Source organism: Emydura macquarii, unplaced genomic scaffold (assembly GCF_026122565.2).
Source record: "Emydura macquarii macquarii isolate MOO-44397 ecotype Brisbane River unplaced genomic scaffold, CSIRO-AGI_Emac_v2 contig_1644, whole genome shotgun sequence".
Classification (NCBI taxonomy): domain Eukaryota; kingdom Metazoa; phylum Chordata; order Testudines; family Chelidae; genus Emydura; species Emydura macquarii.
This window is the reverse complement of record NW_027131781.1, coordinates 23,082,183-23,104,068: the sequence shown is the minus strand read 5'-3', so window position 1 is coordinate 23,104,068 and position 21,886 is coordinate 23,082,183. Positions and strand designations below refer to the sequence as shown.

General features: G+C 35.4%; 1 protein-coding gene across 5 annotated transcripts in view; it reads left to right on the top strand.

Moving 5' to 3' along the window:
* Nucleotides 1-21,886, top strand: part of ZNF280D (zinc finger protein 280D) — a 110,844-nt gene that overhangs the window by 40,474 nt on the left and 48,484 nt on the right. For all 5 annotated transcript variants that reach the window (XR_010921326.1, XR_010921325.1, XM_067555897.1 and 2 more), the window contains 12 exons: nucleotides 561-725; nucleotides 2,455-2,564; nucleotides 4,198-4,427; nucleotides 8,145-8,302; nucleotides 8,812-8,912; nucleotides 9,026-9,172; nucleotides 9,908-10,042; nucleotides 11,383-11,621; nucleotides 12,902-13,042; nucleotides 15,012-15,074; nucleotides 15,705-15,823; nucleotides 17,434-17,470. Coding sequence is in view for 3 of the 5 variants with exons in the window: in XM_067555897.1 (XP_067411998.1) it covers nucleotides 561-725; nucleotides 2,455-2,564; nucleotides 4,198-4,427; nucleotides 8,145-8,302; nucleotides 8,812-8,912; nucleotides 9,026-9,172; nucleotides 9,908-10,042; nucleotides 11,383-11,621; nucleotides 12,902-13,042; nucleotides 15,012-15,074; nucleotides 15,705-15,823; nucleotides 17,434-17,470 (1,645 nt within the window). In the remaining 2 variants the exon portion in view is untranslated. The remainder of the gene's footprint in view (nucleotides 1-560; nucleotides 726-2,454; nucleotides 2,565-4,197; nucleotides 4,428-8,144; nucleotides 8,303-8,811; nucleotides 8,913-9,025; nucleotides 9,173-9,907; nucleotides 10,043-11,382; nucleotides 11,622-12,901; nucleotides 13,043-15,011; nucleotides 15,075-15,704; nucleotides 15,824-17,433; nucleotides 17,471-21,886) is intronic.

Genomic DNA, 21,886 nt, shown 5'->3' with positions numbered 1-21,886 from the left:
TAGCTGGGAATTGTATATAATGTAACTTCCATTTTGTATAATATCTTGCATACAAACTGAAATCTCAGACATTTTACAGAAGTAAGTAACATACATAAACTAAAACTGAATGCTAAGTAAAGCGAGATAGGCAAGGGAGGAAAAGATGGGATGAGAAAGACACTGTTGAGGAGAAGAATGAGAAGGCACTTCCAAAGGTATGCATTGCAATGACTAAGGCTGTAGCCATCTGTGGTTAGGTATGCAAAATAGGCCTGTGCTAGATGAAGAGGGATCAGAAAGACCAGGCCCTTCAGGTAGGCTGCAATAAATATATGAAAGGTGTTAAATGAGGAGGCTGCAGTCTATTTTCTTACTTCTTCATACCACTTTGACTCCAAGTATCAATGGCCAATTCAACTAGACATAATTTTCCTAACTTCTAAATGGCTTATTATGTAGAAAAGATTTTAATGACTGTTATTTGTTTAGATTTGTCTATACATTAAAAGGTAGTTGTCAGTAAAAGGTCGGTAATATACTATGAAAAAACTGAGGTTCTTTAATTTAAACCGCTATAGGTCTGAATGAAAGTGGTTTTGTGTCTAAGCGTCCAGCTACTTCTGAAGCCAGTGTTACTCCAAAAAAGGCCAAGCCTAATGAGGTTGGTGCTGGAAGCAATTCAACTGTATCACCTTCAGTTAAATCTCCAACAGTAACATCATCACAAAATGTATCTTCAAAAGGTAGGGTAGATTAAATGGTCTAGCTGTTAAATCCATGTATCTGTTCCATGGAAAAAGCTAGCACTAATACAATGTTGAAGTTGAACAATTAGCCCTCAGAAGTTAAGGCAGAGTTAACTCAACAGCTCTGCCTGCCGTTGTGCTGCATATGCCTTAAAAGATGTTCTCTTTTTATACAAAAAGGTAGTTTTCTAATACTCTACATAATACAAACTGGAGTCTTACAATTGTTACAGTATATTTAGTCTTCAGACTTTGTTTGCTTTGAATCTCAGTAATTTCTAAAAGCGCAACCCAAGAATAAAGTTAACTGGTTCAGTATTTGTGAAGATGTGAATGTTTAGAGTTCAGTGGCCCAGAGTTAATCATGTTACCTTAGAATCTATATATAAAAAAACTAAATACAAATTAGTACCTTTTTCAAAGATTGTTAACCAAGAATGTGAGAATTCTGAGAGTGCAGAATTTGCTGTTTGGACCATCTATTGCAGAAATCCCACCCCACCCCACCCCCCCTGAGAAAAAAATTCCTCCTTTTTATAGCAATTTTGTTGATTTAGTTTGAAATAGACTTTTTTTTTTTTTTTTTTTTTTTGCTCTCTGATGGGCCTCTCCCATCCCACAAGAGGAGAGGATTTCTGGCTGTTTAGTATATTCATTGAAACAATTCAGCAAAACCTACATGAATTTATCAAATGTTTCAATTGACCCAAATATACGTTTTTTGCGCCTCCTCCTGCCATTGGCCAAAATATGTTTCAGTTGAAATATTCTGCCCAGTTCTTATAAGGTGGATGTATTTGGGTGACCTTTGGTCATAGTCTAGCAGATTATAGTTGACCTCAAATAGTTCATTTATATTTTTTTTTAAAAAGCCTCTTCCTGTGTTTATTCCTCCATTTGTCTAAACTGCTCACCCATATTGGACTGTATGCAAGAAAGAGAACTTCATCTATTAGAGGCAGCTGGCTTTGATTTTGGCAGCTCCAAGAGAGCTGGAAGCCCAGATATAAGCAATATTCACTAAAGATGAGCTATTCCAGTGTTTAAATACAAACTGATTAGTAGGTGGCAAAGAATTTTTAAGTTAATAAGAGAAAACACTAGACCCCCATTCATGATAGAATAGGTGCCTGAAATACCTATTTATTTTCCATGAGCCTCAAAGGCATGTTAGCTCAGCACAAATGATGCAGTTGAATAGTCCTAGGTTGAAACTACCAGGCAGAGAGAACAATATTCTTCATCACTAATAGCCAAGTCATGTAAGTTCTTTTCAGAAGTGATCAGACTAAATCCTGTGCTGATAATTTTGAGATCATGGTGTAATATATATATTCCTTCAAGAATTGATGATCTCAAAATGAAAACAAAAGTTCTAAATGTTGTCCCATGCCCAGATTAATGGAGAGAGAAAATAAACACTATAACTTCAGGGCTTTTGTGCTCTTAAATATCACTGTGATAGTGCAATATAAGGACCTTAGATAACAAGAAATAGATGATTTGCCTATCTTAGGGTATTTTTGGACATACAGCATTAATGTGTGAAAGTAGTTATAATGGAGATTGGAATTCAATCTTGAATTATAGCCACTAATGTCACCTCAAATGCAATAGATTTCATTTTAAACCATGTGTTTTGCTGGACTTCTAAGAAGTTTTGTCATAATTATTCTTGTGATTGACTGTGAATTTGGAATTCTAATGTACATTTCACATTTTACAGGTACGAATACTACATCAAGCAATGTTAAAAATGGAGCACCTTTTCCACGAGCTTGTCCAAAATGCAATATTCACTTCAATCTTATGGATCCTTTAAAAAATCACATGAAGGTAAAAGGTTTTTTTATTTGTGAAAAGTAATTACAAACATTTGTGGGATTAAGCAAAGTTGTGAAACAACAACCACATTTTTATTACAAATTGCTGATATTCTGCCCTCTGGATATTTTCACCATGTGCCCAGTTCTCTGATGTGTTGAATGTTTTTCACACCTATGAGCAAAGAAGAATGTAAAAGATATTAGAAAATTATAGTAATTTTCACCTATTTTTTCATTGTTCCTGATCTTTTTGGAAGGTGCACACTTGGTTAGTCATGTGGGGGGAGAAGGGGAACCTCGTAGGTATGTGTAACCTAATTCTGTAAGGGGCTTAGCACCTCCTTTATAGTGTTGCAATTACCATGCAACAGGAGTTAAGACTCTTGCAGAATTGAACCCTATATGCCTACAAATTACTATCCATACAGGCAAAATGTGCTGCCCTTCAAGGGCCAGAAACAGTGCAAAAAATGCTGTTTACAAAAGAGAGAAAAATACTTTCCTCCTCCCAGTAAAAAATCAAAACATAATTAAGAAATGTATAGATATTAAATTACACCTTTACAATTTTGATCCATTCATAATAACTTTTCTCTAATAAAATGAAGTTCATTTGGAAAATTTAGTGCTGAAAGATACTGTTGAGGAAAGTGTGTTTGTTTGGTTTTATTAACTTACACATTTTTATGAATAAAATACATCTTTTGTTAAGCTAGCTGGGATAAATGTGTCAAAGGCTGTCATTTCACCTACAACAGGAAGTGAGTTTATCACAAACTGGGGTTTGAGAAATTAATACTAGGCAGCAAGGCATGTTGTTCAGCAAAAGGCAGAGTTCGCCTCTAAAGCATTCCAACTTTGTTCACTGTTGGACAACTATATAGCACCTTCTATCTGAAGAATTCAACATGCCTTCTAAACATTGTTTTGCAATACTTCTGTTAGCTATATAAGCAGTAGCTCCATTTTTAGATAGGGAAGCAGAGATCATGGGTGGTAGATCACTTTATGTAGTCTGAATTCGTTCATGGAGCTGGGAAAGAACTCTGGTATCTTTACTATCAGTTATCTGCTGTAATCAGTTCAACACATTGTCTCTTTAAAACATCTGTTATATATAAAACACCAAACGTATTTAAAAATAATAAATACAGCTTTCTTCATAATTGTCAACAAACTCATGCTTACAAATATCTTGTTTATAAAGCAGCTGTTTTATTCACTTTACATTTAATGTTAGAAGGGAGAAGAGTTTCAAATTTTTCCAATCTCGATTGTATTCATTAGAATTGTGCTGTGCATTTCAGAATTTTTTTTACTCATCATATAAAACAAGATTAATTCTGCCTTGAGGTTTATGATTGTCTTATATGAACATAAAAAAAAATCCCTTTGTCAGTATTTGAAATTCCCAGTCTTTAATTATCTAAATGATCTAAATTATGTATTTTTGTATTTTCAACAACACAAGAAGAGATACCATCCAGAATAGGCATAGGTGCAAGAGCAAAGTCAGAATATGTCCTAACATAATGGAAATAGAAATGCAGGTATAGCTTTCGTTTGCAGATGACTTTTTATTTTTTAAAATACTAGCATTTTTAATGCATTTTTGTTAATTTAGGCTTGTCTCTCTGTTTCAGTATTGTTGTCCAGATATGGTAAATAACTACTTTCTGGGAATGGCCAAAACAGAATGTTCAAGTACACCAAGTAAGAGTGCTGAATCTGAGAAAGGAAAATTGATCATGTTAGTTAATGACTTTTATTATGGAAAGCATGAAGGTGATGTCCAGCGGGTACAACAGGAACAGAAGACTCATACAACTTTTAAGTGCTTCAGCTGTTTGAAAGTTCTTAAAAATAACATAAGGTATCTAAACTTTCACTTCTGTAACTACTAGATACTACATGTTAGTAACAAAAACAAAATTAAAAATCATCTAGTCATAATTGTCTCTGGGATGTAAAGATGCATTTTATCTAGATGGCTTAACTTGAAAACTAATGCTATTAAGTTACTTCAGTGTAAAGTAAAACAATTCATTTTTCACTACATGTGTATGCTTGGAACTTAAATTTTGTACAAATTTAGGATGGTTAATTTTAATGCCTCCATGATAGATATTCTATGTTTTAATGAGTCTGGTTGTGGTGCTGTGGGAGTGGAAAGAGCAACACATTATTACCTTTTTACGATTTGCCATCCAGATTGATGACATTAACAATAGATTTCAGTATAATTCCCTATAGGAGTCCACGATGAGTAATTGTTGGCTGTGCACCCAGTATAAAAACTGTTCTTTTGATTGAATAACTTTACTTTCAAATGCAACAAAAAGCTTTCATAAGCTGTTTCAATAGGTAGGCCAGTTTATATCACAATTGCTTTGGCAATTAAGGCTGTAGTTCCTTTTCATAAGATGTCTGTAAGACAAGCTGATGTAGCAGAATGTAAAACTGAAAAATGGACTGGGCCTTCAAAGGGCGCAGTCTGCAAGTTAAAATAAACAGGCTTGTGCTAACATTAAACCCATATCATTAAATAAAACAAAAGGTTCTTATAATTGCAGGCATTAAAATTACTGTTACACACACTTAAAAACTAAGTCACAAATAAAACTACTAGTAATTTGTCTTTTAAACAGCTGAAAAATATTGTATGTTGTCAGACCTTCAAAGGCTTCACTCTCATGATTTGATAGTTGCTGTTGGCTATGGCATTTCCTTCCTTTCATTTATCTTTAAAAACTGTAAACAGTATTTGATGTGGCTTGAAGAAAGTTGTTTGTCTTTTTCTGTGCATAATAGTTTTACTATAAAAATAAGAGCCTCTCATTTAGATCATCTTAAAAATAGTCTATAAGCAGTAGTATTACATAAAATAATAATCTAATTTTTAAAAAGATACTGTTAGTTTACAGTATTTAATGATACTTTGTTAGTTGATTTACAGTATTTGACTTACTAATAAATTTAATTGGTAACAAATTATTTTAATAGATTATTTTCTTTTAAGTGAACATACTAGATCTCTTCCAAAAATATACTAGCCAATGTATACCTCTTCTTGAGGCTTGTGCTTCTAGCATGAAACAGGTTAGAATTCCTTAGCTCTCAAAAGTTTCTTGGTCCTCAAGATACAGGTAGCTGTTCCCTCTAATCACCAGTTTTCAGTTTTCTAGTTTTCTCTAGAATCTTCCTAGTCATCATTCTGACCAGTCAAGTGTGTATCCTGGAGACTCCTCTGTCACTGGGGACTGCTGCTCTCCTTATTGTCTCCTCGTTGATGTTAGTCAGAAGTTGCCAATATTCTCTTGTTGACTCTATCCTGTAACTCTTTGTTATTCTTTATTAAATTTTCTGTTTTAATAATTGGTCTGATTCATATGATTCTAGTGCCTGAACCACTATCAAGCTTTCTTGCCATTTGTATTTCTATTGTCCAGGTCTAAAGAGTCCATAATATATTGCCGTGACATTAGTTGGTCAAAAATGCAGCTAATTTCCTGGAGTTACATAGCTAAAGCACCTTCTGTGGACTCTGGTGGACGTAATGTTAGATGACATTAATGTTGTGCCCCAGCTACTCTCCCACAGGATCTGTTGGATTGGTGCCTGGGAAATTTTCTCTGAAACTGTTCTCACCTTACTGTTGTGTGGGTGAGACATTGGTGCGAAGGGAATCTGTTTTAAAACAAATTGTTGCCATCATCTAATGTGTGGGTCCACCATATCCATAGGCAAGTTGTTCCAATAGTTATGTATCCTCACTATAAAAATTTGCATCTTCTAATATAGTCAAAACTATCTGTCTCAAGTTTCCAGCCATGGGATCTTGTTATCCCTTTATCTGATAAATTAGAGAGCACTCTAGTATCAGAAATCTTCTCCCCATATATGTTGTTACAGACTAGAATCAAGTCATATCTTAACCTTTTCTTGGATAAACTACATTGATTGAGCTTCATTCATCTCTTACTGTAACACCTGGAATCATTCTTGTAGCTCTTTTCTGAGCCCTTTCCATCGTGTCAACATCCATTTTCAAGTGTCAGCCGGAGCTGGTCACTAATGGTCTCATGAAAATATTATACAGTAGTAATACCACCACTCTATTTCTACTCAATATTTTCCCAGCTTATACATCCAAGGATCTTGTTAGTGTTCTTAACAACCACATAACTCTGGGAGTTCATGTTCAATTGGTTATCCATCATGATGCTCTTTCAGAGACACAATTTTCCAAAATACAGTCCCCCTGTCTGTAAGTGTGACCTACATTTTGTGTTCATAGATGTGACTTTGCGTTTGGCTGTATTAAAATACAGATTGTTCAAGTGAGAGCACCTTGCCAATTGATCTAGATCACTCTGTAGAACTGACCTCTTCTTGTTATTATTTACCAATCTACTAGTTTTTATATTATCTGCACACTTCACCATCAGTCACTAGCTGGTCTCCTCAGCACGCCTCCTGTAACAAGTCTCCTATGGCAGCGTTCTGTGGAGGCCTATGAAGGAAGAAAAAGGGGATATGTACAAACAATAACATGCCAACCCTCCTCCCCTGTACTTTAAAGCTGATCTCTAAATAAGGCACCAGAAAGTAGAGAGGAATCCATGGGGATGAGATGGTTGTGTTGAGTGACTTTTACCTTCTAGTTTGTGGAATGTGGGCTTTGAGGGGCATGCACATGGCCCCCATATTATTCAACAAGGTTCCATGGCAGCACACTCAGGGACATGACTCGTACAATATGTGTGTGTGGAGGGAATCCCTTATATGTGGTATAGTCTCCCTGAGTTCATCTGCAAGGCCTCTGCCTTGTCCATGTTTCAGTCACTCTTGAAAACGCATATCTGCTGTGCTTCTTAGAGTGAATAGAGTTGTCTTGTCTATACGTTGCTTATTTGTTGGTTCCCTTCATTAGATTATAAGCTCTTTGTAGCAGGAACTGTCCCTTCTTGAAAGTTGGAAAGCATTTGACAGATCGTTGTATGCAGTGTTGTAGCCGTGTTGGTCCTAGAATATTAGAGATACAAAATGGGTGAGGTAATAACTTTTATTGGACCAAGTTCTGTTGGTGAGAGAGAGAAGCTTTCGAGCTCACACAGAGCTCTTCAGGTCACCTTCAGGCCCCTATACCTGAAGGTAACCTGAACTAAAGCTCTGTGTAAACTCGAAAGCTTCTCTCTCTTGGCAACAGAACTTGGTCCAATAAAAGATATTACCTCACCCACCTTCTCTCTCCGATATATTACTGGCATGACTATAAGCAAATATGACATAACAATACTATAGATTCCTTATATTGCAGAGTATATTTGAGATAGTAGTGTGTTTTTTCTTAAACGTTCAGGATGTCTTAATCTGTTTGAAAAAAAAATTTTTTTTTGGTATCTTCCATTTATAAAATTTTTGACAATTCAGAAATCATAGGAACCGTAAGTCTCTTTACAATTCACTTGAAAAGTACTTGTATTCAACAGTGTTTTTCAAGGCTTCACTTTACATACCGCATGTCAAATTTGTCAAGTATGTTTTTTGTTTAAACTTAGCCTGTACACCTGTTCACTATATTTAATAGGTTTATGAACCACATGAAACACCACTTAGAGCTTGAGAAGCAGAGCAGTGAAAGTTGGGAAAGCCACACCACCTGCCAGCACTGTTATCGTCAGTTTCCCACACCCTTCCAGCTGCAGTGCCACATTGAAAGTACACACACCCCTTATGAGTCATCTAGTAAGTTTGATCGCTTTATGTTTAGTCATTGTGTGCTTATAATTTTACCTGTTTGCTGAGTTGTAATTTGGAAATAAAGGTACTGGAAACCATTGGTTTTTTGTTTTTTTTAAAAAGGGGAAAATAAATACTGAGATTAAAGGGTGGTTGATCAGCCAGTTTATCATCTTTTAGTTATCATATCTAGCTATCATCTTTTGTTCAGATTAGTTGTTTGAAAGATTACTATTTCAATCTGGGTTTAAAACAGCAACAGCAATAACAAAAATTAATAGGATTGAGCTCTCCATTGCCAGATTTCTTGTATTTTAAAAGTCATTGCATCACACCAGGAAATCCTGACTTGCATGACTCTTGAAGCAAGTTTCAGAAATAAAATAAATCTGCAGTTTGTGTCATCTTCATATGTAAACTGTTTTGTGTATGTATATAGCATTTTACACATGCACAACATATTATTTCTTCCTCCAAATGCCAAAGGAATACATTTTGACTATTTTCTTTTTCAGCTATTTGTAAAATCTGTGAATTATCCTTTGAAACAGAGCAAGTTCTTTTGCAACATATGAAGGACAATCATAAGCCAGGTGAAATGCCATATGTTTGCCAGGTACCTCAGAGTGTTCAGTATAGTATTTAGAACACTTTTTTTTTCTTAAGAAAATTTTCAACAAGAAAGTTGACATAAGGTCTCATGAGGTTAAATTACACTTTTATTTCTAGGTGTGCAATTACAGATCATCAGCTTTTTCAGATGTAGAAACCCATTTTAGAACTGTACATGAAAACACAAAACATTTGCTTTGCCCATTTTGCCTCAAAGTTATTAAAATTGGAGCACCATACATGCATCATTACATGAGGCATCAGGTAAGTAGCTATTAATTTGTCTCTTCATGCTGCAGAAATGTGCTCAAAAAGCAAAACTTAGCTTAATAATATGCTAATGTGCATCTCCCCCCATAAAAATAGCTTAACTGATTGTATGGCCATTGATAGGGAGAGAAGAATTCTGTTTTAAATATTGGCGGTAAATATACTAATGCAGAAAAACATTTATTGTATAAAGTTATGGGCCATTTCTTTTGTATTCTTTTAAGTAAATTATTGGATTCCACTGGTAGATTTCCCCAGTATATTGATGTGTAAGGAGTTCTTTGAGTAACTTGCATTAGCAATGACAGTAGGCACCTATTAAAAAAAATCTCTGCACATTCTATGAAAGAATATACTTGTCATCTCTTTGCTTAGCTATGTCATACTGACCAGTCTTACTCCTCTTGGAATCAATGAAAAAACACCCACTGACTCTAATGGGAGCAGATGCAGGATTATAAAGTAGATATCTTTATTTGTAATTTCATTGAATTGGTAACCTAGATGCCACTGCCATATAGTGTTTATGTATTATTTTGTATTTTAAAGCATTATACAAATGTTGTTAACTTTCTGGTTTGTTATACGGTATTATTGTTTTTAGGATTATTCAGAGAGTGACTTATTAAAATAAGATTTAGGTTGTTATTGCTTGAGACATGCTAGGATGGCAATTTCAGTTCATCAGAAGATTCCTGCTTACTATAGATTGTCTTCCATTTTTAAAAGAAAAAGGGAATATACCGTTGTACTAAGTGCAGACTGCAATTTTTGACATGCAAAGAAAAAATGGATCACAAGACTCAGCATCACCGGACGTTCAGGAAACCTAAGCAACTAGAGGGATTGCCTCCTGGAACTAAAGTACGTGTACTTCATCTAATAAAATAGAAAAGAAGAAAAAGTTACTTGGGCAGAGTAATGGAGAGAGCCCACTTAGGAGGAGAAGGGAGGACTGGATTTTAGGTGGGAGATACTGAGGAGTTGGGAAAGGAGACAATCTTCCCTGCTCAAAGCAATCAATTTTACACCGCCCCTCAAAGCAGATTATTTAATTCTGCCTGCCACCCCCATAATTGATACAGGACCGTACTTCCCTTGATCATGTCTGTGCATCCCAACATATGCAATTGATAATCGCCCCACTACCACATTTTAGCAGAAGCTTGTCCTGCTGCTTTCCTGAGCTGAGGATCCTGTTTTTCCCTCCTCTTCCCCCTTCGCTTCCTTGGAGAAAAGTGGAGGTGTCAGCATATTGGCTATAAAGAAGGTGTGAGTGGTTGAGAATCTTTTTCAACTTACATGGGCGTGTTGGGGAAGATCAGCAGCCAGCAAGAGGGCAAGAGTTGCTGCTCCTTAGTTAGCACTCTCTCCTGAGCACTGAGCACTATAAGAGTTTTCCAGACCCATGTTTGAAGGGAGATGAAGAGAGCTCTTGCTATATATGCTGAGGGAACATTTTTGTTCATCAGCATGTGGAGCATCTAAACTGGTTGCCCTTTGTCAGGAAAAGGTAGAATGAATGAAAGGTAGCTAATCAGCATGGAATTTCCCTGTAAATGGGTTTTTTCCTACAGACTTCTAAGAGGGTTTGAGATGCATAATCCTATGAGGAAAATCTATAGAGTTGGCAGGTCTGTGAAGTAGCTGGTCTGTCAGTTGCCTACCAGATTGACCAAGCTCTCATTTCAATCCCTGAAGGAGAATTTATAATTGGGGTAGCTGCTTCGCAAACTATGAAGTACTGTTTTTTCAGTAAATCTTCAGGTCAGACTTCTGTGATAACACTCTCAATTATCCAAAGATTTCATGGGCTTAAGATTCAGTAATAGATGTTCTGGTTTCTTACCTAGAATTTTCTGCTCTATTACCTATTGGATGCCCCCTTTTTCAGAAAAAAAATCAATAGACTGGGGGTTATAGCTTCTGTTCTGTGTCAGTTGTAAGTCATAATTTTCAACATATTTCTTACTGAATAAGGTTCTATATATTTGTGTTCCATGCGAAGCAAAATTTTCCTGACAATAAACTGCTTTATTTGTTTTATACTACAGTAATATGAACAAACTATAAAGGGTAAATGAAAGACTTGCCAGAGTTATGGAAATAGGAATTTAAAAAACTTAAATATAACTCTCCAATTGGTGTAATTAATTTTTACAGTCTAGTAAAAATAAAGTGCCCATGTGATTTCATGTTTCTAGGTTACTATTCGTGCTTCTGTTGGACCTCTTCAGTCTGGAACATCTGCCACATCTTTTAGCACAAGCACCTCTACATTTCAGTTATCTCCAAAAACTAAAAATACAAACACTAAAAATCACAACAAATCTACTGCAAATAAGTCAAAATTAAAATCATCAACTATACAGAAGAAGCACAACAGCAACAGCAGCAGCAAAAAAAAAAACAAAGTTGCCAATACAGTGTTGCATAATCTAAGGTAATATCTTTCAGTTAATAATGTTCTAAAATACATTTTGAACATAGGAAAAGAAGTTAAAGATCAGTTCATGAAGATAAAACTTACATGGTTGAGGTTGGCAGGAAGAGTAGGTTCATAGGAAATATGTTAGTGTCTTGATATCTGAATAGCAATATTTTTATATTATTCTTGTATTCTCCATGTGATTTCATTTGTTTTGTTTTGTTAGCAATAGACTTCCTGGCAGTAGAAGAGCAGAACAGATGATCTGGAAACAACTGATTTCCTACAAAATTTAGACTTTTCACTGGGTCACTGTACAAAATCAGATTGCTGAAATATTGAGTCTCCAGATTGCTAATATATTAAAGATGACCTGCAAAGAAAAATACAACTGTGCTTGTGTCCCATTTAGCTTTATGAGGTTACAAATAAGTCATTTTGTTTGTAACGTTTTTAAAGTTTTGTTTTGTGTTTTGGTTTGGAGGGTTTTTTTTTATTTTTTTTAAATTAGGAATTCAGGTCTTGTCTGTCCTAGAAGGCACTCTGATGACTGGACACTCAATGAAATTGTTCCAGAAAAGTCAAGAGATTGAAAACTAGGCTATTGAGAAAAGAGAGGCTCTTTAGTTTGACTGTATAAAACTTTTTTTAACAGCTGTTTAAATTCAGTGAATAACATTTTGGATAAAGAATGACTTTGTTAAAGATTAACAAGCCCATTTCTTCAATTGAGGTACTAAACCTCACAATAAATATGTTTAAGGACATCTAACTGGGCCTCCAACAAAATTAAGAAAGGCCCGACTTAACATTTTTCATTTAATTTTTCTGTAAAGTTTTTGTGGTATTTTGGGGGTGAATGGGTTGGGAGCGCTTCCTCAGTCCTTTTCTACACAGCTTAGAGAAGCAAAAAGCAGGCAAATAACTTCTTTTAAAATCCTTTGTAGATAACCTTTGAGTAAATTTTAAGATTACAGTGACGTGTAATTAGAGGAAAAAATACGTTCTTGTGTGGGTTTGGTTTTTGTTTTTAAATATGTTTATATGAATTTAAACAGTATTTAGTATATAGGCTCTACCATCACCAGCTAACATTTAAAAAGGTGTTAAACTGTCTATGCTAGGTACTAAGTGGTGTTTAAAATCATTTTAGTCAATACATTGGTTTGACAAGAAAAAGAGGGTCTTTTTAACAATGTTGTTGTGGCTTTAAAATAAGACCATTTAAATATATTAAGTATGTTCTCTTAATGTATTAATACTAACAGTATTTGCTTCATTTGTATTACTGTTAGGTATCGTTTGGGAGTTCATAAATGCATTGAATGTTACTCAGAAATAAAAGATTTTGCAAGTCACTTTCCAGCATACGTCCATTGCAGCTTATGCAGATACAACACTAGCTGTAGCAAAGCCTATGTGAATCATATGATGAGGTGAGAAATCTTCAAATGTTAATAGTTAAAGTTATGCTTATTATAAAATATTTTTCTTACATTTATATAAAATGGTAACTGTTTGTGTGAGCTGTATCTTGTATTTTTCTCATAGGATTGAGGAAAACTGTGTGAGCTTAGATTTTCAAAGCAGCATTAACGGCAGATGTGTGGTTAAATCCACTGCACTGGTACTTGCTATAAAAATCTGAAATGCAGACTATAAGCAGGACCATGTATATAGAGTGAGGCATGGTATTGCAGGAAGAGAAAAAATGGTTTCGTGGTTGAGGCAGTCAAATGGCACCCTGGAGAGCTGGGTTTTCTCCCTGCCTCTGCCTCAGAATTCTTATGTGAGGCTGGGCAAGTGACTTAAACAAAATTTTTCATAGGTGGTCACTAATCGTGTGTGCCTCATTTTCTAGCCACCCACCTTGAGACACCGGTGTTGGAGTTGGAGAAGTGCAGTTCACAGCTACAACTGAAGACTATAGGATCTGTGCTTTAAACATATACAGTGCTATATATTGAAAAGTTCTCTGAAAAATCAGGCCCTAGGTGTCTCAGATTGGGCACCCAAAATTAGTGGATACTTTTTTGACCCTTTTCTCTCTCTGCCTCAGTTCCACATCTGTAAAATAATACTGCCTTATCTCACAGGGGTGATGTGAAGATAAATTAATTGATGTTTCTGAAGCACTCAGATACTACAGTGATGAATCGTCATAGAAAAGCCCACAAGGAAATTAATAATTCTGTATTTAGTGCAGTGTTTGAATAGTGGTGCAGTAAATAAGGTATGGGGCCTCACACATAATGAGGGTAAATCAAAATGTTGAATAGCTGTTCATTAAATGAGCCCTATTTATTCAGAGCACAGAATGGGGCAGGGATCCTGTGGAAAAAATATGTGATCATGTAATTACATGTATAATGTATACACACAATGGGACTGAATTAAGGTTGCCAAACAACCTTAAATTCTAGCTTTTTCTGTGTGCTTGACTTTGCAACCTTAATATTTTAGTATCTTATTTGTGTGTATGTGCACATGCACACACCGACATGTGGTGTCAGCGTCCATTTGTGTTTTTGGATGAAGTAATTTATCATGTTACGAACTCATTGGTTTCTCGTTAGTTAATAGGAGAACCTTCTATGCTAGGAACCAGCAGCTGTATACTATCTTGTGGCTTTAGTTTGTCTTATATATTGAGAGAGATCAGATAGATAGATAGATATGCACATTTATTAAACTGTTGTATAAGCGTATTGAGTATAATCCATAAACCATGCCTTGTTTCCAAACCATCGTGCAGCTAGAGCAAACTGGAACACTGATAATGAGAACAAATAATTAGCTTATTATAATTACTGTAAAATATCAAAATAATAATTAAACCTTTAGAAGTTGGGAATACATTCTGTTTTATCTGTTTTCACAAATTACTTCCTGTTTCTGTGCAAACACAAAAATTCAAACTGTTTGTTCAAAGACAGTGCTATGCTATTGCCATAGTATGATAGTAACTGATTGTATCCTGAAAATTAAATGTTATAGTACTTCAGCTAATCATGACTGAAATGTGTTTGTCCAAAAATTGCATTCCTTAGAAAGTAATTAAAAGTTTATTAAACAAATACCTTGAAAAGAGTAAAGTCGTATTTATTTAACTGGTGGTCTAATCCTGAAAATATGTAACAACTAGTGATGCCTTAAAGATGTTGGTGATAGTGTATTTCAGTAATTTGAACAGGAAATGAGATGCATGAACCTGTAAACTGTTTAAATTATGTACCAAATGTACTACTTTAGAATAGTACAAGGACAGACAAAGTCCTCTCTTTTCATGTCTTGCAACAAGCAACTTACAGTATCATTTATAGTGTAGTTGTGTGGAATATTACACTCAAAAAGACTTGCCTTCTACATAGAAAAATAGTTTAAATTATATTTTCCTTTCTGTAGTTTTCACAGTGCTCGTCCAAGTAAAAGATTTTGGATCTATAAGAAACATTCAGAAGAACTAAGGTAACTCTTATTTTCAGTTGTAAATTATTCTTTGTTTTATTCTTTTTTAATATACATTCTTATACCAATTCAGTCGCTTAGTTGATATTAGATATAAGGCCTGTATTTGGGGTTCAAACTTTGGAACTTTTGATCTTGTGGGTTACCACAAGTTGGAAGCAGCATGGAGGTGAATATGTTTATTCAAGGAAAGTGAAGCTGCTTGTGGGAGATTTAATAATGCTTTATTTATCTGAAGCTAAACTGAACAACTGTCTACATGTCTCTTCCGCCCTTATTCCCCCTCCCTGCCAAGTTTTCAAGAGAACTTCCTCTCACATGCATGGTATCTGTAATGCCTGGAACACTCAAATAAAAGTTCTAATAATGGCTAATACTTCTGATTTTCTTTTTGTCATGTTTGTATAGTGTTTAGCACAGTGGGGTTCTAGTATGTGACTGGGACTCTTAGATGCTATCTCAGTGCAAATAATAAATACTTAAATGCACAGAAAGATGATGTTGCAGATTTACATAAACATTACATACATTTACATTGGATCTGTATGTAGTCTCAAACTTCATATGCCACAAGTAGAAGAAAACTTTTCATAGCCTTGAACTACTCACTTTTTTTTAATTTTTTTTCAGGGGTGTTACTGTAGTGTGTCTTAATTGTGATTTCCTAACTGATGTTTCTGGCTTAGATAAGATGGCCACACATTTGAGTGAAAGACATACTCATACTTGTCAAGTTATTATAGAGAATGGTAAGTACATGTAGTATCTTTTATTTTTGTATATTGAATCTTAATAATACAGTAGTTTAGTCTTCCACATTATTGGTGCTTCTTGTGCAGTTACTTTCCAGAATGAATGCTAATCTTTCATGATAAGGTGGATGAGGTGATATCTTTTACTGGACCCACTTCTGTTGGGGGGGGGGAGAGAAACTTCCACGCTTACACATAACTCTTCAGGTCTGAGGAATGTATTCAGAGTTTAACAGCTAAATACAAGGTTGAACAGATTAGTAGTTAACACATATTTCAAGGGACTATTCAAGGTGAAGTGGCCTGTTAACATGTTTCTAGTAATGGGGTAGAGGGGTAGTGTGTAATAGATTGTTGTAATAAGCCATAAAGCCAGTGCCTCTCTTCAGTCCATGATTTTTAGTGTTTAACAAAGTTATGAATTTAAGCTCCAAGGATCATCTTTTGAAGATGTTGTGCAGGTTTCCTTTGCAGATGAGGACTTTGTGAAAAGTGTTCACTCACAAGTGATATGGTGTTTGTCTTATCATTTTTCTGTGTGAGTTCACTCGAGAATGTGGTGATAGTCGAGTTTCACCGACATAGTTGTTGAGGCATTTAGTGCACTGGATAAGGTACACCACGTGTTGTGATAGGCATGTGTAGGACCTAGAGATCTGGAAAGTGTTCTGGGGTGTTAATCATCTTATTAGTGGAGACATGTCTACAGATGTTGCATCTGTTGTTCTGGTAGGGCCTGGTGTCACTTTGAGTTGGTATGACCTGTTTCTGGGAGCTTGCTTCTGGTGATGAACTTGGAGAAGTTGGTGGGTTGTTTGAAGGCCAGACAAGGGAGTTCAGGAAGATTTCTCTCAGGATGTCATCCCCACTGAGTATGGGTTGTAATTGTTTGATGATATCCTGTATGGGTTCGTGGGTTCAGTGAGGGGTGGTAAGTGACAAATAGGAGTGTGCAGTTGGAGCGGGTTTTATTTCTGTATTGATGCAGGTTCTCTTGGGGTATTTGGATGGCCCATTCCATGATGTGATCTACTTCTCTGGGGGAGTGTCCTTGTTTGGTGAAGATGTTTTTAAGTGTGTTAAGGTGTTATCCCAGAATTTCTTCTTGGAGTATATTCTGTGGTTTGAGTGCCTGACTGTAGATAACAGATTTTTTAGAGTTTGGGATGGTTACTGGACCTGTGAAGATAGGTGTGGCGATCCGTGGGTTTCTTTTATAAATTGTCTGTAGATTCCAGTGTTGAGGCTGATTATGATGTCCAGGAAGCTGATGTTAGTGTGGAAGTATTCTAGAGAGAGTTTAATGGATGGGCGGTGGTTATTGAAGTTGTGGAAATCTGTGAGGGAGTTTAGGTCATCTGTCCAGAGGATAAAATATCATTGATGTATCACTGGTTTTGTGGTACATTTGTCTATACATTTTTCTTCAAGGTGTCCATTGAAGGGTTGGCATATTGGGGAGCCACCTTAGTACCTATGGCTTGGACAAAGTGTTTGTTGTTTAATGTAAAATTGTTATGGGTGAAGATGTAATGGATGATATTTCATGATGATATTTCAATGTTTATTTTTTTAATACAGAATTAATCCTTTATTTTTAATTCCAGTTTCCCTAGGTTGCCCAACTGTTGAAGACATTTCTGAGTAAGTTTTTTGTTTTGTTAACATCTAAAATGCAGTTGACTTAATTTGTATTAACTGGATATGATCAAAAGTTGCACTTGAATATGAGCACCTTCGAATTTCATGGTATTCAAGGTGCAGGGATAAATATCCCTATATTTACACTTGTCTGCATAGTTTAGGTTCTGAGTTACATACTGACTGGAGAGGGCCTATTATCCAGGTATGATTTGGCCTCAGACAAAATCTCTAATGAATACTTCTTCCAAGAGTTCTGTCCAGTTTGGCAAAAATTGTTAGACGGATGATCTGAAAGATTTTGGCACTGATCAGTCCTGAACTCTGAAGCCTAAACTAATCTGAATCTGAACACTGCTTCAACCCATCTCTAATATTAACACTGTTTAATGAATCTTTAATGTTCTTTGTTGAATTACAGTGAAGATTGTGTTTTTTATCTGAAGTAAACAAATTAGGATTTAGTTATATGGCATTTAGAACAAAGCTGAGGTAATTTATGTGACAAAGGTGTGTGCTTTGGTCACTGATTTTCTTAGATGATGTGCGCAGAAAAAAATTGTTTACTTTTTTCCTTTTTTTTTATTGTGCAGGTTTTCAAGGAGAGCATGTAATTTTGTGGGAATGTTTTGTTTTTTAACATTAGAAATATCAGATATGTCATGTTTATGATTTTGCTGGTAGAATTGGTAAAGGACGTAGCAATGTGGATTGTGAGTCTTCTCAGGCCTTAATTGAAGGGGAAATATTTACACAAACATCTCTCTCCCAGGAACAGTTCATAATACAAGAATAAGGGGAAATATCCAATTAAATTGAAAGACAGTTAATTTAGTACTGATACAAGGAAATGGCCTATGTATGGAACTTAAGACAAGACATCACTGAGGCCATAAGTCTCTAATAGGTTGGCAATAAGATTGAGGTTTTCTAGCTCATAATGAGAACAGTTAAAGTAGAGAGGATCAAAGTTTTTTCCTGAAGGGAGATAAATCATCATGCCTTAGGACGTAAGTCAACCACTACTTGATGTGTGTTAGAAGGAAATGTCCCCAATGGGTCAGTTACTCCACCTAGTCTGTTACTTGACTAGTCTGTTTTTTGCACCTTTCTCTGAAGTGCTTTGTACTGTCCACTGTATGGACACTACACTAGGTGGATTACTGTCCTGATCTGATATGGAAGCTTCTGTCCCCAGTTGTGGCAGTTGGTGGCCGGAGGAAGTCAAGTGTAGCCCATAGGTGTAATGGGAAATATACCACTAATTAACAACTTTACATACAGTGTTGAAACCAAGATGATAAATATAGTTATCATTGTTGAATCAAACTGGTAATTTGGTGGAGTGTCTAATAGACAACTCAAAGAATCGGTGTTGGGTCCTGTTGCCGTCAATATTAATAATTAGTAATAGGAGCTAGACCGCAAGTCAGGTGATTTAACAATGCTACTAAATTTGGAGGAGTTGTAAATAGTGAGGACAAGAAAACTATTAAACATTTCAAGAGGTGAAAAATAAAATGAACATACATTTGAGAAAAATAATCTGAAATGCAGATACAGTGGGAAGGAGAAATCAATAATGTAGAAAGAGACCTTATACGTCATAGTCCTTTTTTTTTTAGATGATAGTCTAAGTGAGTCACAATCATGAAAATAGGATTTTGCAGCAGGATATGGCAGCCACAATGGCCTGTGCTGTTCTGAGCTATATATGCACAAATAGAAGTAATATTTCATGATTTTGTGGCCCTGCTGTGAGTATATTTAGGTATCTGTCATGACTACTTACATGGCAAGAATTACTGTTGTATCTGAGTGCCTCACAATCTTCCGATATATTTATCCTTACAACACCTTTGTGAGGAAGGGAAGTACTATTGTCCCCATTTTACAGATGGGAAACTGAGACACAGAACGGCTAAGTGTCACACCGATCACAAAGTGCTCAAGAAATCTTTAGCTCAGCAGAGAATTGAACCTAGATCATCTGAGTCCAGGCTAAACACCCTACCCATTGTTCTTCCCTGCAAATATTACATTTAGTTCTGCATATCTCATTAATGGAGAGATGAAGACAAAAGAAAAGAAGTTCTGAAAATTTAAGAAGTTGAAGTGAGTGGAGTTGACCTTAAAAGGAAGAATTAAACAAACTAGCTGATTTCATTCTTCCTTGCCTCTTAATAAGCTTCCAAACATTTTAAAAGTGTAAATATGAAGACGAGAGGAATTATTTGAGATGGGCTGGCACAGAAGCCCTTTTTGCAGCATGTATGTGGTGTGAAGGCACCTTTGCACAGCTGCTTTACTCTGTGTATAAAATGGAATACACGCTGTTGTTTATATAAATGCTGTCACGTTCTCTAATGTCATGAAGTTTCAGACATTTGAATACTGCTGTATAAGTTTAGCTAAACCATCTTCAATACTAATGTGCAGGCCAGCCTTGGGGAAGCTGGCCAATAGTTGGACACCCTGAGTAGTGTAGACATTAGTCTGCAAAATCAGTGTGTGTGATGTGGCACTTTTGTGATCAAAGTTGCTGGCTTTGTTTGAGTGTAATTTAGTGTAGAGGAAGCTGGCTACATTTGTATTAAAATAAATAAATTCCTATGCTCTGCTAGGGGGTGGTGATGGTTCTCTGTTTCTAAAATAAATACAATAAATACATTTGTTGTAGATTTTCAAATACAGAAGAAAGCTAAAATTCAGTTATAGCATATATTTCTTTGGTGTGTGCGTGTACTTTTTGCAATGGGAGAAGTGTATTTCAGTAACTACAGTATGTTTTGAAGATACCAGAGTTAAGGTTGTGATACGTTTTTAACTTAAAGCAGGGATTCATCCTTTTTAGTTATGTATGAAAATTACAGCATATTTTCCTACAAATTACAGCACTTCTTGAGTAAAGAAAGTTTTGAGAATTTACAAATAAATCCATTAATTAGTTTGAGTTAAAATTAATTTTAAAATGGGATCTTTAAGAAATTTAGCACCCAATGGCAAAACCTTTCTGGTAATGCCTGATGATCTTAGTAATAGAATAACACAGACTTTTCCAGTTTCCCGTATAGCTAAAACTCACTGGAATCCTATGAATAGGCTTCATTTGTATATTTCTTTTAAAGATTATTGGCAACTTTTTGCTGCTGTTCTTCATAACTGAAAGTTTCTTTTTTATTCTTCAACCACTGTTAATCTTCAGAGAATTCCACAAAGAGCAGTCATCTCTCAAAATAGCCACTGTCTCCTATTGTTCACTGGAACTCAGGCCATAGGCCTTAGCAAAGATGGCCTCTGTATCTCGATTCAGTTGCTTCTCACAGTGCTCCTATTTACCTTGTAACAGCACAGGAAGCTACCATATTCATGGAGGGAGAGCTGGGCTTCTCTCCAATTGGGAACAGTGGGAGATGGTGGTCATTTTGAAGAGAACACTTCTTCATGGGTTTTTCAGGAGAGTGGCACAAAGCTGTCAGAACATACTTGTGAATCTGGCCCTAAAAGATTTAAGGTTGATACTACATTCCTTCAAATAATTGGAAACATCACATAGTAGTATTTTCTTTATGTGTCTTGTTTAGTGTTCATGTGTGAAATCTTTAATATTATAAAGTAAACCAAGGAAATACCCAGAGAAAAACTACTTAAAATGGAGTTAAGGTTGAGAATACATATTCATTAGTAATATAAGATAAAATACGTTACATGGATATTGTAATTATCCCAAAACAAACATTATAAACCCAAAAAATTCAAAGGTAAGATTGAATTTAAAAGAAATTCAAACATGTTAAGGTATAGAAATGCACAATCCACTGAAGTCCATGCGAGTTTGATCTAGTAAGGAGTACAAATACCATAAAAACTGCAGATACTGTGCCCAATTCGTCTTTCCATTGAAATTAGTGGCAGAATTCCCACTGACTCCAATCAGAATAGGATCAACAACTATATCATTGTGGTATTTAAATTGGTCCGGTCTTTTGACCACATTTCTGTAACTAGTGTCTTTATTTTAGATAAATCATTATTAAAACACATTTATTATACTCTCTGCCTAGAAAGCATTAAAGCAATGAAGCTGAGCCACGTAGTAGAGAGATGCTGCTTCATTTTTTATTTGTGTTCCTAGTCATGATTAAATACTTCAGAGTATTCTAAATCCCTGACTGAAAAGAATGGTTTGTGTGCGTCATTTATTGTAAACAATCTTAACATTTGATTTACTCTTTTTTTTTCCTTACTGTTAATTAGTTTTACATTAATATAATGCTAAGTGTTACAAAAAAAGTATGATTTTTGGTTCCCTTGAATATATATGCCACATTTTATATCATAAATCAGGATGTAATAAATAATTATAAATGGGTCTACATAGCATTAGCAAAGTCATTATTAATACCTACCAAAGTGGTG